At 40.8% G+C, this 17,409-nt stretch overlaps 1 protein-coding gene across 2 annotated transcripts in view; it reads right to left on the bottom strand.

Moving 5' to 3' along the window:
• dtnbp1b (dystrobrevin binding protein 1b) overlaps positions 1 to 15,694 on the bottom strand; it is a 33,412-nt gene extending 17,718 nt beyond the window's left edge. Inside the window, exon 1 of one of the 2 annotated variants that reach the window (XM_034125196.1) lies at positions 15,365 to 15,694. In XM_034125196.1, the coding sequence (XP_033981087.1) occupies positions 15,365 to 15,410 (46 nt within the window). In that variant the 5' untranslated portion in view covers positions 15,411 to 15,694. The remainder of the gene's footprint in view (positions 1 to 15,364) is intronic. The other variant, XM_034125194.1, reaches the window with a different exon arrangement.
• Between the last annotated feature and the right edge of the window lie 1,715 nt (positions 15,695 to 17,409).

The following is a 17,409-nucleotide window of genomic DNA, read 5'->3' as shown; positions in this document are numbered from 1 at the left end:
AGAAGCTGCCACTGTCATTTACCTGCTTTGCTGTCAATTAGTCACACAAAAACAATAAAAGGATACACACACACACACACACACACACACACACACACACACACACACACACACACACACACACACACACACACACACACACACACACACACACACACACACACACACACACACACACACACACACACACACACACACACACACACACACACACACACACACACACACACACACACACAGTGTCCTTATGCATTATTGTACCAGTTAAAACTGTGTGTGACTCTAAAATGTTGTAACTTGAAATCAGTGTAATTAAGGCTACCAGTGAAACATTCATAATTACACAAAAATGTATATTCTTATACCCACCACCATATGACCTTCATTAATGAGCCCAGTGATAAAACATTTATGGTACCCTGTATTGCCCTGGCCTCTTTTCAGCTCTAAAGTTGCTGATGCTTGAATACCTGGCCATTTTACAGTGAATGCACCGCAGGGGATTTGAATGCAGCCTCAGTCAGTATCATCTGAAGAGCTTAAACCCCGATTTGATAAAACCCAGGCAGCTAACAGAGCATTTCTGCTTCTAAAGTAATCAAAACACCAGCAATATCAACAGTTTGGGGCTTATTGGGTAGAAGATAGATACAGCTTAGGTGAGGAGAAAAAATAAAGTCATGACCTGAATCTTAAAATGACCAAAGCAAATGTAGTCAAAGAAATGTAATCTGACTGTGACATACCTAACAGTAGAAAAATAATGTTGTTAAAAACCTAATTCACTGCTTTTAATGTTGCAAAAGCGCTAACAAAACATTCATATTACCTCATAGCCAGACCCTGTTACATAATAAGACACATTGTGATGTCTGTGTCCTGGATTTCAAGCTGCATTTTTTTTATTTTGTCACTTTAATCTGATTTGACACAACAGTGAAGCAAGAGGAGCTGTCTTATGATTTCAAATGAAGCGAGATATGAAATTGCTGCAGAGGCACACAGTGTGCACTCTCTGGGATGTGCGGCCAATCCCTGCCTGCGTATTCTGTTCTGAAGTGAATGAGTTCAAAATCTAAATATTGTGGGTAGAAAGGCCTGAAGCAGAGTCAACGGAGGGAGCACATGTACTCTTTGGAGCCAATGTGAATATATGCATTTTTACCTTTTTTTCTTTCCAGTGCCAGCTGACATTTGGCTCAACACATTTCCGTAGCTGCAAGGCATCTAGCCTTTTGAAATGTGTATATTTAATAGTACATGTGTATGTTGCTGCATGCAGTCACAACAGACAGGCTTGGCATGTTGGTACCAGCAGAGGTCAGATGGTTAAAAAGGTAAAGAGAAGAAGAGATGGAGGGTATGGGACATGTGACAATGCATTCCTGTAGCTGGGTTTAAGAATGTACATTAACACCACGCAGGAAAGCAGGATAGGAAAGATATATAATCTATTATGCTTATCTGCATATATATATATTCATGTTGCACTGTTGGAGGAGCCTGTGACTTAAGTTTTTCATTGCCATATCTACACTGTAGCTAATGTGCACATGACAATAAAGCCTTGAATTGAATCTTGAATGCTTGACAAAAAGCCACTTTCAATTTATCAGAGTGAATAAATGGAGGCTTTGAACAACTAAAACAACTTAAAGTAAAATACAAAAACTCAGTTTAGGAAGTAGTTATACATTGGTCGGTAATATATACATGTGCACAACCAAAACTCTTGTGGTCAAATTATTATATACATAATAGCTGACGGTAACATAAATACATGAATATGAATTATTTGCTACATGTTTATAAGACATGAGATGACAGCATGGTCACAATTATGACATTTAAATAAAACACCAACCTTTACATCTTAAAGGTGACCTATCATGCAAAATGCACTTTTGTACGTCTTTTATACATGAATATGTGTCCCCGGTGTGTCAGGGAACTCACCAAGTGTCAGAAAACACAACCCTCTCTCTTTTCCTCCATACCCAAATTTCTAAAAACGGGGCTGCAACGTCTGATACAGATTTGAAATATCTCTGACGTCAGAAACAAGGAGCTCCGCCTATATGGGCAACTCTCCACCTATCAGGGGAATGAGAGGTTGCCGTGGCATGGTAACAGCATGGTAACAGCATGGTAACATGACGCTCGTGCCTCACCCCCCTCCTTTGCAGGGGGGCGTGGTCAGCTGCAGCTCATTTGCCACAGAATCAGCCCTTGCAAAAACAGGGCTGGAATACAGCAAATAGAGCGAAATGAGGCATGGCTAAAATGCATGATCTGTTTGGTATTTTGAAAAAAAAACTTCACAGACATGTTTTATATAGGTATGGCCCTACAATATATTATTCAAATATAGCATGATAGGTCCACTTTAAGTCACGTGCAAATGACTCAACATGACGCTCATGTCTAATATGGTTCTGTATCCTTGAACCGATTTATCTTGATAACCGGCGGTGACAGGGAAAGACAGAAAGATAGAGAGCAGGTTGTTTCATCTGGCAGCTCCTGACAGAACATTGTCAAATAGAGGGTCCATCCATCAAGGAGGACGAGGAGTAAAAAGGGAAAGTCTATCTGTTGTCAGAGGTCTGCCAGCTCCTCTCCCACCTGTCAAACTGCCCAGCTCTCACTATCTGCTCAGAAACGTCTCATGTTTGCCAACAAAATGTCCTCCCTGTGTTCACTGACACCGCTTTAGCTAACTTCTTCTTGCTTCACTTTCTGATTCCTGTAAGGATATTGAAAATACCCCATTTTACTATCCGAGAAGCCACTGCAACTTATGTTTGAGGCATGGGTGATAAATGGTGTTACCTAATATGTGGAAATTGAATTCTTGGGCTAATCAAAATGTTGCAGTTCCAGTCCTGCTTCATTTGCCATTCAAATGCTGCTAAACCCGTCCTTTCAAACGGGGATTAAATGTGTCTTAATGAATAATGAAAAAATAAATGTTCCGTATCCATCCCTGCACTCAGAGATAAATATAGGAGGAAAAGAATTTGTGAGCTGCCAAATAAATCAGCGTTCAGCCAATGGGCTCTAAGCACCTGACAACGAGGAATCGAACTAAAGCGGAGCTGGATGCAATTTATAACTTCACAAAGGTTTTAACCATAGCACGTGTGGTACAGATGTGTCATGCTGTAAAGCTGGAAACAGATTTAACAAATTGCGCTGCTCCCCAAGACAATTCAAAATGCTTACATCATCAAAACCTCTGCGAACTGTTAATAGAGGTTGAGTGAGAAGTGAAAGGAGCATTTTCTAACAGGGTAATTGCTTGCATTGAATGAGCTTTACTCACAGATAACGGTGATGTCGTGTTTAATGATGGGCAACGTAATAATAAATGTGTGCTTGTGAATGCTCAAACCTGGCCAATCTGATATGCACGAAAAGGAAGCAGGTAAATATAGGTACATAGGTAGAATCTCTAGAAGGATCCAGTAGGTGAAAATAACAAATGTCAGAAAAGGAGAAACCATAGTGCACACATGCCTTCAGGTGTTTTGAGCATCTAACCTGCAAGTAAATACAATAAAGTAGAATAGAAGTAGTGCCATAAGAGTCTATATACAAGTGATACATCATTTGTAAGTTGCAAACAGGTGAATGTTATGGATGTTCTTAGTTCAGGTGTTTAACAGTCTTATGGCCTGTGGTTAAAATAATAGTTTTAAGTCTTTTAGAAGCATGATCATCTCCAAGTGAACAAGCTGTTTGCAATTGAGTTTCATGCACATAGATATTCCCATCCAATGTTCACATTTATTTGAGACATGCACCACACTGTTTATCTTTGCCGATATACAGTAAGTGTGTGAGATTGCTAGAACATTCACACAGGCTTTGATGCATTATGCAGGAATCTCCTCTTTTCTCCTAACCGTGAGAAATACAGCTTTACATCAGCAAAATTCTCAGTGAAGACGCCTCTCAACAACGACCCTTTCACTCTTTCCTCTATTTTTTTTAATTCTACTAAGCAGTGAAGGAGGAGAGCTGCAGGAGACAGAGACGTGGGCTGATATGCATCTAAAGCTCTGAGCCAAAACTTGAACTTCCAGCACAGTAAAAACTCAGCTCCCTCACGTCAACACTGTGGAGTAGACCAGGAGGTATCCAGTATATAGTGTGCTGTATGGTATGAATAATAACTGAACCACGCAGAGTTTTCTAGACAACATATTATTGAAGACCAGGGTCCTCACCTTGTTAGTATAGCACAGTTAAGACAGCACAAAACAGAGCATGTTCAGTGAAGCGTGTGCACACTGTGGGATGACAAAGGCATCAAAATATTGAAATCTCCTTGGGAAGAGCTGTAAGAGTGGAGCCAGTTCACATGTTAGTAACCTTGACAAAGTTAAATGTTTCCCCATCTTTAAAATAGATGTCAGCTAGATCAACTTGATAGGAGGGGCTTCATTTAATACAGTGTGGGTCTAACATTTCATCAAAGAAAAAAAGATGTTAAGTCTCTGTGAAGGACCAGGGTACGCAAAAATCAGGAATGCAGGTTGAGGTGCAAAAATAAGGATGTTATTTACCCAATATATGTAGTTTTAAGATGGGTAATAAAATCAATTAGGTTTAAACAAAAAGGTGTAGATATAAACAGACACAATCTAGCATTTAACACATAAACAAAACGTCACAAAAAATGGGTGACATCCTGTGTGCTCTTCTGCCCAAGAGCAACTCACATACCCCCCCTCATCTCCACACTGCAGGAATTTAGCACTACTGGCCAGTCCATTGTTGCGTGCAGGGGGAACAGGCTCTAAAAAAAGGGTGGCTTAAATGGAGTGGCCTCTTTAAACACCCCTCAGGGTTTGAGAGGAATGGCGTAGTCCAATTAGCTGACACATCTATAAAGGCAGGTGTTTTCCATCAGCTCAGCCTTTTGCCAGGAGCAAGGTGAGCTGTAAGACACTCACAATAGGATTACACACAACACAATAGATATTTTAAACAAGATTGCGTGCACTCAATCTAGCAAAAATAAAGCTGTTTCAAATCAATGTGTCTGTGTATGTCTGATGTAAACAAAAGCATAACCTTTAGGATGTGTGTTCGTTTGTGAGGCTTGTAGCCCTCACACTCCTTCTGTACGTATATCCCATCATCTTGGGTTTTTTGACGCTGTACATTTACCACACTGTGCATTACAGACACAAACATGTTCCCTTTGATCAATTTTTCATCAGTACTCGTGTTAGAGTGAGAGCCAAAATAGATATGCAGCTGTTTCATTTAGAGAATCTGATAAATGATAGATTGGTATATGAAAGGTGTCTTGCTGAAGTGAAAACCTCAAGCAGGTGGTTGGGCATATGTGCAACATGGCTGTTTTATTATTTAAAGTTAAATCAGGTAGGTTGGTACACAGCAACACATGTATTTTTCTTGGAGTTAACACTGAAATCTGTTGTTACTGTATGGTGCTTCTTTTTGGTAATGGTTTGTGTAAAATGTTATGGGTAATTCAAAGATTTCAAAGACAAAAATGTCAACAATTGTTTACTAAGTTTAAATGTATTTAACATACATGGTATACTACTGCTGATATAGATATATGTATCCAACCCAATCGTTTTGGCTCACTCCCCACATTTCTTTGAACTGTTTAACTGTCTGAAAACCTTAAATAGTCATCTCTGAACTACCGTAGATTTCACAAAGACCTAGTTTGATTTTTACTACAAAGTGAAAAGACTCAGAGAGATAGTGTCTGTGTTAAGTTTTGAAAAGAATAAGTCTCGGAACAAAGTGTGCAATATTGAGTGGCTTTATTTGTAACACACTCATTGTATTTAAATTCAATTATACCCAAAACAAATATTACCTTTTTATTGTTTTGTTACCTTTAATTCCATAGCTCACTTTTTATTTTTCAGGCTTACCATCAATCTTCATGTCACTCATCTCATAGAAGAAACATTTACATTTGTGTCTTTTTCTTGGACCTTTACCTCCCCTAACCTTTCTTTAACAACATCATTTCCTACTTGCGTGGCTCAGCATCAACAGAGGAGCTTCCAGCTATAGGTGGTAGGGGGTGGAAATGTGTGTATAGACTTAGAGTAAGAGGTAGCCAAGTGGGATAATGGAGCTATTGTATGAATCTATAAATAAGATTCCTTCCTGTCCCTAAGAGCCGGCCTACTGTCATCCTGTGGAGAGTCAACGGGAGGGAGACACTGAGACATTCTGTGTGTGAGGAACGCAGCGGGAAGTGGTAACAACTCATATTCTATTTACTTCTACAACTTGACCTTGAGTTTATTACATAGTTTATAAACTTTAGGACATGCTTCTCTTTCAGTTCCTTTTAGAGAAAACATTCCAGCAGCCGTGGTGCATTTTTTAAGCTTCTTTTTACACGGTGTGGTGCAAGTTCATGAAGCCCAAGAGTTTAAAAATAGTACTGTATTCCAAAAATTATGCAAGACAGCTGCACTTATCCGGTCGTCTGCGGTATTGTGGGTGAAAATGCGTAAAGACAAAGGATACTAAATATAGCTGTTGGCGATAAGCCCAGTGAAGGTTCAGCACAACTGCTAACAATAAGAAAATGAGGCTACAGTGGGCACACTTATCACATGAAAACCCAAAGTCTCTAAAAACGTTTTTACCTCGTATATATAATTTGTAAAGTAAATCATGGAAAAGGCCAGAAGTTTGAGAAACTGCATAAACCCCCTCCAGGATATCCATTTAAGTTTAAACTTTTCTTCAAATGGCTACTGGCAGGGAAATGCACATCTTATCCAGGTGGTTCAAAGAACATAAGAATGGCTTTTATGTCCTCCAACACAGCACAGTTTCTATATCAATCAACAGATCGCCTTAAGGTGAGGCTGACAGGATGTTCACAACATTATCCACATGGCTGACATTTGCACAAAACCTCCCACCACACCATAAAGATTTAGAAAACTCTAAGGCACAACAGAGAGCCAGAAAACCATTACAGTATGTTGCTATAATAAACGATATCATGCTCTGAGTTGTGTTGCCCTTCAAACTGAGGCTCTCATTGTCGTAAGTGCTCTACCTTACAGCAGAGATCATTAAGAAGCATGTCTTCTGTGCACTTAGCTGCAATTGACATGTCATAAGATCAAATGAAAGGGCTGTGTTCCAAAACAATTGACTCTTTGTTCAGCCTTATGACTGCTATACTTGAAAACGTTACACTCTACTTTTCCAGTTATTGATTTGAAAGTGTCAGGGCAATAATGTGAAACTTCAAAAAGGAGACGTCCTGTCAGGAAAGCTCAACACTTTCAGCTCTCCAGGTGAACTCTTGGGCAGAGAGCTTGTTCTTCTCATCTGGCACTGAAGTCTTCCACTAAATATTTCAAAGGTGTTTTTGTTAGAACCTGACAGAGGTATCAAAAGCTATCAGCAACATCTCTTTGTTTGGCCAAGCTACACTTCTCTTCGTCACTGCGTATTTATCACAAGTTCTCCTCATCCCTCTTCGGTTGTTTCAACCTTATTTATCTGCAGTCAAAGTGTGCCCTCTTGTTAGCCACAGTATGAATTGTGGAAAGCCTTGATCTTGGTTTGGGAGGGATAACCTCCCCCGGTCATGAAGTTGATCCTTACTGTACTCCTTAGTTTCATATGATATTATCTTTTACTTTAATGCCATTGGGCGTACTAAGTACTGTATGCCCTAGGGCTACTGCTACTGCATCATGATCATGTGGTTCAATACTGCAGTCTGAAGAATTATACCTGAGTGCCCTTGCAGCTCCATGTTACGTCAGACTCACCTCTAAATCAAAAGCAGTTTTTCACCGCACTGGAGCCAGTATTCAAGAAAGAAATGCGGCAATAATATGTATAATCTTATGTGGCAAGTCCAGTAAAATATGTGCATTATTTATTTATCATTATGGCAATCTGAATATACTTTGGAAAATATTATACAGTCAATGTGAGGTAGTGTTTTTTCCTTTCCTTCAAGGCAGGTGCGTTTTAGTGAAAGCATTGCACCGCACGAAAAACTCGATTTTTGGCCCGGTGATGATGCTGTATTGGAAATCCATCTGTTGTTTTTGTTGTTCCTGACTTCTAGTTTGGCCACACAGCATCACCTGGCACACAGCGGGAAAGCCCCCCCTCCCCCCCCCACAGCAACCTGTCCTACTGCATCTTTTGGTGTTGTTGTTTTCACACCACACACACACACACAGGTACACACAACACTCACAAATCTGGGAATATGTGATGCCGGGAATTCAAAACAAGCCCAGACGTTGATCATTTCATTAGAATATAATACATGCAGAGTCATAGTCACTCATACAGATGTGCACTGAGAGTCAGAGACAGAAAAAGGGAGAAGGGGGAGGAGGGAAAAGATGCGTTCTATGACCTCGGTTCAAACGAGAGGTCCTTGAGGGGTTATCTGTGTCTGGCTGACTGGAGTTATTTACCCTTACATAAGGCAGGAGGCGGGGGGTAGAGGACAGAGGTAGTACAGGTAGAAGAGAGGCAGCCTGAGGCACAGCAATACTGTCATGTGTAGACAAATCCAGAGTATGAATATGACAGAAGCACAAATGCAAAGAAACACGTGGGACAACATTAAATTCACAGAACACAACAGTATAAAATCTTCCCCAGACTCCCTCTCTGTCTGAGACTGTTCAACCATGGACCCAATTAGTGCAACTTTCTGGCTGTCTGACCACACGATGACTTTTTTCTCCATTTCCCAGGAGTGAAGAAAAATAAAGGATAGCCCACCTGCTGAGGTACATCACACAGGGATGGAAAATGCAATTTCTCAACCATCTGTGACCAGGATTTGAAACAAAAGCACTGATTATATCTGCTTCTTTTTTCCACATTTTGATGGACAGACGTCTGTATGTGTTTGTGTGTGCAGTATATTGTATGTCAGTCTGTTTCATATCATCCCCAGGCATATTCCAGGGGGTGTTTGAAGTCATCTGACAGATCTAAATTACGATGTATCCCTCTAACTCTATCACTGCAGTAACTGGGGCCACCCTTATAACAAAACAACTGCCATAACCCTGTGTGTAAAATGATACACCAGTCACTATTGTCCCTTTAATTACAATCATTACGCTCCTTGTGGAGTATTCATTCTTCTGTCATGCTGCACAGCTCGGAGCTTCATTTCCTCAGCGTGATGCGCAGTGGGAGTTTATTTGTAGCTGTGATACTGAAGACAAGGTTTTCCACCATTGTTGTTTAGTTAATTGATGTATGACCGGGTTAAAGTGATCTTCGGCATTTTGAACAAAAGCAACATAAGTCTCTCTCTAAGGGGCATCCATATTTCTAATAATGTTCCAAGTCATGTGGAAACCTGGGAGGACTTTATTCTGAATCAGGAAAAGACTGTTGCTAAGTCCCGCCCCCTTTATTACTGTTGCTTGTGCCAGTTCTCACACAGCACAATGACAGCAGGTGGCAGATTCACCACTTTTCAAACAATGAATCCTTGATTTCAGATGAAGGTAGGCAAAAGCAGGATTCATGTTCTCCAGAAACCATACATTTTACCAGGTGAAATCACAACAGTTGGTGATTTGATCAACACTAGCTAGGTAATTAAAGTCGGTTGAAAACAGACTTTCCGATTGACTTTTTCCCAGGTGATTCACATCTACAAAAAGACCCTGAAAGGTTTCATACTAAACGTACTTGATGCATTGTATCTTGCTTATATGCCAAGGCTAAAGCGAACAGGTAAACCAATCAGCCTCATCACCAGTGCTGTTCATAGTTCACAACATATTCTTTTCACAGGCCGGTAAAGCCTAGCTCCAATAGCTCCATTATGTTCTACTTATAGGTCAAGATATGATCAGTGTGTTTAGAAGCCTTATCGCTCTGTCTTTAATGCCCCGGTTTCCCTGTCTGAAACGCTGGTTGATGACCCTTTCATTCAAATACCAAACAATACCTACTGTGAAGTGAACTTGCCATGAAACGGGATGTAGTATTGAAATCCCTTAAACCTTTCTGAGCATGTAGAGCCAAAACCTCAAACAATGTGTAGCAGATAAAATAATTACAGCACATATTATATTTGACACAATCCTTCCTTTCTGTTTTTTAATGTCATGAATGAAAACAAATTGAACATTCTGTCTTCCAGATAGTAGAGGCTATTGATTCTCTGCTGCACAACCACAGCCCCCTACCAATTAGTAGACTCCCAGACAGACCCTCTCCTGTGTCTTTTTATTATTCTTTTCACCATCTGAAATGTGCTTTTCAGTTTGGCTTAGTCTTTTTAATTCTCCATCTTTACCAATATTCTCTTTGTATTATCCTCAAGTCACCCACTTTCAGTCTCTTCACCCATTCCCCTTCATCCAGCACCTGCTGTCTTTGCATTCTTCATTGTACCCCTCGTCTGCTGCACTGCTCTCTAATTCTCTACTGGCTTTTCCTGTTCATTGTTCATCTCATCTCCTAATGTTTGTGCCCTCTTTTACGTCTCTCTCTTCTTTCTTTTATTCAACCACCTTCTCTTCCTCCCCACCTCCTCCGCCTTTCTCCCTCTGTGAGTCTTTAATCTTCTCTTCCTCTCTTTGTCTCCACTCTCTTTCTCCCTCCGTGGCACTCTTTGTAACATCCTGAATCCCAGAGCATCTTTGCTGAGAGACTGTCTCCTAATCTAATTGAGCAGGGATGATCTTAGTGTAGCGATTGTTTGGAAACCCTGGCAGTAGTACAGATGAGTCAACATACTCTGGACTTTCCAACAACACCTGTCAGGCCAGGTGGGCTCTGCCTGCAGCACACAGAGGGAGAAAGAGGTGGGCACAAGTTGGAGTGAGAGTCGGAAGGACAACAGCAAGGGGGGAGAACTAAAGTGAGAAAGGATGTGTCATCCGTCAACAAACTATAAATTGCCTGGCAGATTATTCCTGCAACTCTTAGGCACATTAAATTACATTACATTACATTACATGTTACTTGTTAGACGCTTTGATCCAAAGCAACTTACATACATTCAATACTGTGGGCAATCCCCACAGGAGCAATTTGGGATGAAGTGTCTTGCCCAGGGACACAACGACATGCTGACTGCAGTGGGGTTTGAACCTGTGACCCCCTGATCCGAACACCAACGCACAACCCACTGCACCATTTTTACGCCTCCACGAGGCACGAGTTGGTATCAAGAAATAGATAGATGGACAATATATATTTTCATAGAACATTATCCTATTATCCATGTCTCTGCATTGAAAAACATTCCAGTAATAGTTATGATAAATGTGTTTATATATCCTTTATTTAACCAGGTAAAGACTCATTGAGATTAAACTCTCTTTTCCAAGAGCGACCTGGCCAAGAAGGGCAGCATGAACAAAGTTACAACAAATGAACACAGACAATACAGGCAGACAAATACAGCTGTAAAACACTAATTAAATGGCACATTAGCCAGTCAATATGCAAAATAAAAGAAACTATTAAAAATCATTAAAAAACTGTCAAAATGTAAAACGACTTCAATTTTGGGATGTACGAGCACTCACATCTATATGGTTTCTTGTTCTCTGTCCTTTAAGATGGACTTGAATTCCCCCATAGTGATACAATCTGAGAGTTTCAGCTCCTTCTGTACATTAATCCAAGCAGAGGGGGCAGCATATTTAAAAGCTGTTTTACCCAGTTCTGTTCTTACTTTAGGAACCAGCATCTGAATAAAATCTTGTTTATGAACATGGCCAAATCTTGTTTATGAACATGGCCAAAAATAACGGCATAAAGAAGCAACTTTTCTGTATGTATTGGTTATGCAACAGTGTGAGCATGATTTCTTTTTTTTTTATAGTGCACATGGAACTCAATTATGACTTTGCAGCATAAGTGTCGGATTACAATTTTGTGTCACTTGCAACAAAAGGAAAGTTACAAGCCGGGGCAAAATGTAATTATTATGTTGAATAAACATCAAGCTGTGCTCTGTCCTTGACTTTACCCTTTGACAGCACAGATTCTTTCATCCCTCCAACAAAATCCATCTTTAGAGACAATTAATGCCACAAATCCCAGTCTTACCCTCCGTCAGTGGCTTCAAAGGGAGCGTGACCTCCTTGAAAATGAACAGACAAATTAAGAATCGTCTGGTTACATAAACAGCGTCTGTGTTTACAGGCTATGTGAGTGATGTTTCAATATGCTGACCGCATTGTGGTTATGTGTGCATGGATACATGTGTGAATGTTTGCTTACACACACACACAAAGTCTCTGAGTCACAGGAGAAACTGGCTATAAACTTAACATGCGAGTCAAACATTGTCACTTACTTATTTTGTATTTGTTTGCACTTATTAGCAAAAATGAGGTTGAACATTAAATAGGACGCTCTTTGGTGCAATGTGCTACATGTCACATCTCAGAAATGGTTACCTTTTCTATTACTCCTGAATATTTCTAAACAGAATAAGCGGACTTATTACCATTGAAATAAATGTAAAAAAGTGAAACACAGTTATTTAACACGCCTACCATTGTACACATAAGCACTTTTATAACCCATTGAATCATTCTAAAAGAATAGAGCTGCATATTTATACAGATTTGCATGCAGTGAGCAGAACTGCAAGAGGAATGAACTTTCAAGAATAAGCACACTCAGATTGTTCCGCTCAGCTATATTTTTTTCCTTTGCTTCATCCCTGAAAACTTAACTTCTTCAAGGAAAAATAAGCTTTCTTCTGGCAGCATTAAAAGTTGAGTTTGCCTGTGGCTTAAGCCTACAGAGACAGTGCGGGAGCCAGCTACTGTACCATATTCCAATAGTCCAGCCCGCACTCATTAAAGCAGCACAAAAGACTAATCACATCTGCAGCGCTTTGATTTACATGCAATTAAAGTTTCATGTGAACCCAGATAAACCAGACAGGAGGAGAGCAGAGAAGAGAAGGAGAAGAGAGGAGGAGGGCTGTGGGATAAGAGAAGAGGAGATTAAGGAACAGATGAGACGCCAGAGAAGAGAGCAGATGTGTGCAGAAACCAGGCGCAAAAGAGAGGAAGGTGGGGAGAAAAAGGAGAAGGGGAGGGGGGGGGGGAGTAGACAAGGAGAAGAGCCGAGAGGAGAGGAGAGGTGAAGCAAGCCATCATTGGGCAGAAGTGATGACACAGCACATCCATCTCAGTGGCAGGTGCCTGCTGTTGCTCCTTTACAGAGGACACAACATAACTGAGCTCTGCACCAGCGTAACACTGTGGTAATACAGCGCTCAGAGACAACAGAGATAATAAAGACTGCTGATTGTCTCATCTAAAAATGTTAGTTCATAAATAGTCCATAACTTTGCTCTACTTTTATCAGTATAGCATTATGTAAAACAAAATTGAATTAGTTTGCCTTTTTTAATCAGCTAAATGAGCACCATCAGCCTTTTACTTGATGCTCTAATTAGTTTATATCAATACCTATTCTTGCTACCCTGGCGTTGTTCGGGCATGTTCCTTTGATATTGACACCAGTACTAATCACAACTCGTAAAATGGAGAAATGACAACACATATTGTTCTTCTTCTTGGTTAAATCATTCCTTATCTTTTGTTCAGTCTTGGACTTCTCCAGTCTGCTGTTGAGCCGAGACTATGGACTTGTTTGCTCAGATGCTGCATTTGCTTATGTAACATAACGGTTCCAAAATCAGTAATCGTACTCTGCAGGCACTTGATATTTCCACTTGAAGGCACTGCTATATATGAAGGTAATGTGATGGATGCGTCTTGACAAGGAACGAACTAGTCAAGCGCAAAGAGAAGCAGCCAAAAACTAAGGGGGGAATTATAAAACAACAAGCTGGCTTGTTAATCAGCCAAATAATTGAACAAACAATGATGTAATTATTTTTCAAAAAGCCCACAGTCATAAACACAAACAATATGCATCTACTGTGGGCGGGTTGATCAGTGTGTGATCATTAACTCATCACCCCAGACACACGAATGGTTTCTAAGCGAGTTATATGTAAGGTTGGGCAGTAAATAACATCCTGAAAATAACAGGGGGGGAGAAGGGGAATGGAAGCAAGACGAGGGGGGATGGTGCAATAATAATGAAAGCAATAAAAGAGACACAATTTCCCAGATGTGATCTGTGCCTCAGTCTAGGCAGTCAATGTGTGTGACTGTGTGTGTATATGAATGTGTGTGTGTGTGCAAGGTTTTCTTTGTGTATGTTCCCACTGAGCTCTCAGATGAGTCAAAATGAGTCACATCATTCTATCAATCACCCACTTACAGTACAGCAATCCTTTCGTGTTGTGTGTGTGTGTGTGTGTGTGTGTGTGTGTGTGTGTGTGTGTGTGTGTGTGTGTGTGTGTGTGTGTGTGTGTGTGTGTGTGTGTGTGTGTGTGTGTGTGTGTGTGTGTGTTGCTTGAGGCCAGATTGAAGTCAAACATTAAAACTGCAGTCCTACACATTTCCACCCACTGAATAACCAATGAACTCCAAACTATAACTTTATACTGAAGCAGTGATTTATCTTAATCCCTGCAGTTTACCCTGCCAAGTTTCTGCTTCAGACACAGAGCAAACATAAAGTAGTTGGATACACAGTTACTTACAAAAAGGGAACCTGTATAATATTTCCTGTTCACTTCTTAATTTAGCTAAAAAGAAAGAAAAGACGTAGCACTTAATTCTTCCATAACCTTTTTGTTTTGGGGTAATCGTTCAAATGGACGTACACTGTGCTGTAAATGAAGTACGTATCAGTCCATCAGCAGTGAAAAACATCAGCAAGTCACCTGGTCATCCCTCTCACTGAAAAGATACAGCTGGTCTCATTGTCAATCCACAATCAGAGCTCCTTTCAAATAGATCTACAGCTGGAGGCGCTCCAGGGAATATGTAAACACACTCTGCAACGCATGCTCCCACAAACCGCGTTACACACTTCCCCAAGCTCTCTTTCCAACAAGTAAACCAATATGCAAACACAAGCAGGCATTAGCCCCGTTATTTATAAAGTAGATATCATCTCCCCTTGACCATACTGGGTTACACAATCAAACTCTTGGCATCTTCAATCCCACTCACTCTAGCTTTCTGCTGTCACACACACACTTCACATTCCTACTGCTAATATGAAGTGCATTCTTTTATTTCTGTATTTGTTGTTAAATTGCCTTAAAAATAGATGTCCACCTCCTGTCCTGTCTTCCTTAAATATAAAAAGCCTATTTTGGATGGACACAAAAGGGTTGCTTTGAAACAATCCCTATGTCACACAGATATTTAACATACTGATCACACACAGATCACCACTCCCAAATACAAAAGAAGAAAAAAAAGTCACTCACAAGAGTCCCTTTGGCTCCCGTCTGTTGCACCAGGCGTGGTGGACATCCCAGCAGGATGCTTGTTGCCCTCACAAGAGAACCAAAAGGGAAGGAGGGGGAAGGCAGACGGCACGACGATAGTACACCGAAAACTCCACCGATCACAACACCACCTGCCCACCACGCATCCTCACGCTGTCTCTCACACTGCACACATGCTCCTCCATACAAAAGAGGCTCCAGAAAGGCTCACACACACATTCTCATGCAGATCAGCTCGCAAGCACACACACACACACACACACTCGAAACGGTGAGCGTACTTAAGATCCCTGCACCCACGAAACACACACGTGCATGTATGTATGGGCGCTGCACCAATGTCTAGCTCCAGTGTGAGGACTGCTGAGGCTGACAGAGGAGAGAGAGAGAGGAGAGAGAGAGAGAGAGAGAGAGAGAGAGAGAGAGAGAGAGAGAGAGAGAGAGAGAGAGAGAGAGAGAGAGCAGTACCACTGCTGCTGCGCGAGGGAGGAGGGGGACCAGAGAGAGGCGGGGTGGGAGAGAGGGTGTGTGTGTTGGGAGGAAGGGAAATAAGGAGCACTGATGATTATGAGTGTGTGTGTGGTTGCACATGTTTTTATAACCCATGAACACAATTGCCTCTGACCTTTGAATAAACGGTGATGCCTCTTCACCCAGACTGCTTCTACATGGCTCGTAAATAAATACCTAATAAAGTGTAAACAGAGTTAAGATGGCAAAGCAACACAATAGAGTCACTTTCCAAAAGGTCAGGTTTTGTCCCTTCAGTTTTCATCAAGTACACAACACGGTCAAAAGTGAAACACACTCGCGCCCACGCCCACTCTGTCTGCCTCCACTGCCTGAGGAGGGGACATAATCATCTTCCTCATTAGCATGATGCTGTGAAGAGCATCTCAGCTCCACCTAGCTCTGTCTCCTTCTCTTATGTCCTTCACTAACTTCTCCTTTCTCTATTTCCCTCTGGGTTGCCCCCTCTTTTTCAATGCATTTGAAGTGCAATTGCAACCACTAAAGACACATGATTGCTGTATCAATTTTGTAAATGTAGGAATCAGAGAAGGGGGGAAATATCAAAATAGACTGGAATAATGCATATTTACATCAAACAACATAAGACTTAAGAGAACAAAAGGGGAGTGAGTCACTAAACCCTGAAGCATAAGGACACACACAACAAATCCACATAACGTCAACCCTGGCTTTCATCTTTATGACACATCATAGCCCTGAACGCCTGAGGGGCTTTTTGCAGGAGAAATAAGACACAAACACCACCAGCCACAATCAATAGCATTTAGATACAGCTTCACAAGTCACACTGCAGGGAGCTCCTCAAAAATATCATAAGAGAATTAGCTCTGGGTGATTATAACTACACCTCACAATGAGCTGGGGGGTGAAAAGTGCACCGGCTGGACTTTGGGAGGAACTCCTGAAACATGAAATCCTGCAGGGCAAGAAGAAGAAGTATTACAAAGATAATTGGAGCCCTCAGTTCACACATAAATTCTTAATCAGCTAATTAGAAATAACAGTTAACAGCAGTTAATTCAGATCTCACTGCACTGATCAACAAAAATATGTGTTGCTTAGCAACTACTTTCTTAAGCTGCTGTTCCAGAAGTAATTATTTAATGTTTTTTAATTGTTTTTTAACAGAACACATTATCTTCACCTTTTAATATAAAAGTCTGTTGCTTCTGTTTTTGTTCATTAGCATTTCAAGTGGAATCTAAAGCCTTGAAAGGGTTAAGAAAAGTAAGACTTCACCAACGTAGTGTGTTTTCAAAATGCTTTTTCACCATCCCGAATATCCTGATCCTTGACAATGATAAAGTCTGCAGAGATGTTGGACTGCACTTGCAGCTAGTTGCATAAGATACTAATGAAACCATGGGAACTTGATTAACATTTCGTATGTCTCTTCATACATACAAGGCAGGCAACTTCTGACCATGACACTTACCACATTCATCGTCTTAATATTTCAATAAATGCAAAAGAAAATACTGCACTCCTTT

Source organism: Trematomus bernacchii, unplaced genomic scaffold, assembly GCF_902827165.1.
Source record: "Trematomus bernacchii unplaced genomic scaffold, fTreBer1.1, whole genome shotgun sequence".
Taxonomy (NCBI): domain Eukaryota; kingdom Metazoa; phylum Chordata; class Actinopteri; order Perciformes; family Nototheniidae; genus Trematomus; species Trematomus bernacchii.
The sequence above is the reverse complement of the archived record's forward strand: the minus strand, read 5'-3'. Positions and strand labels throughout refer to the sequence as shown.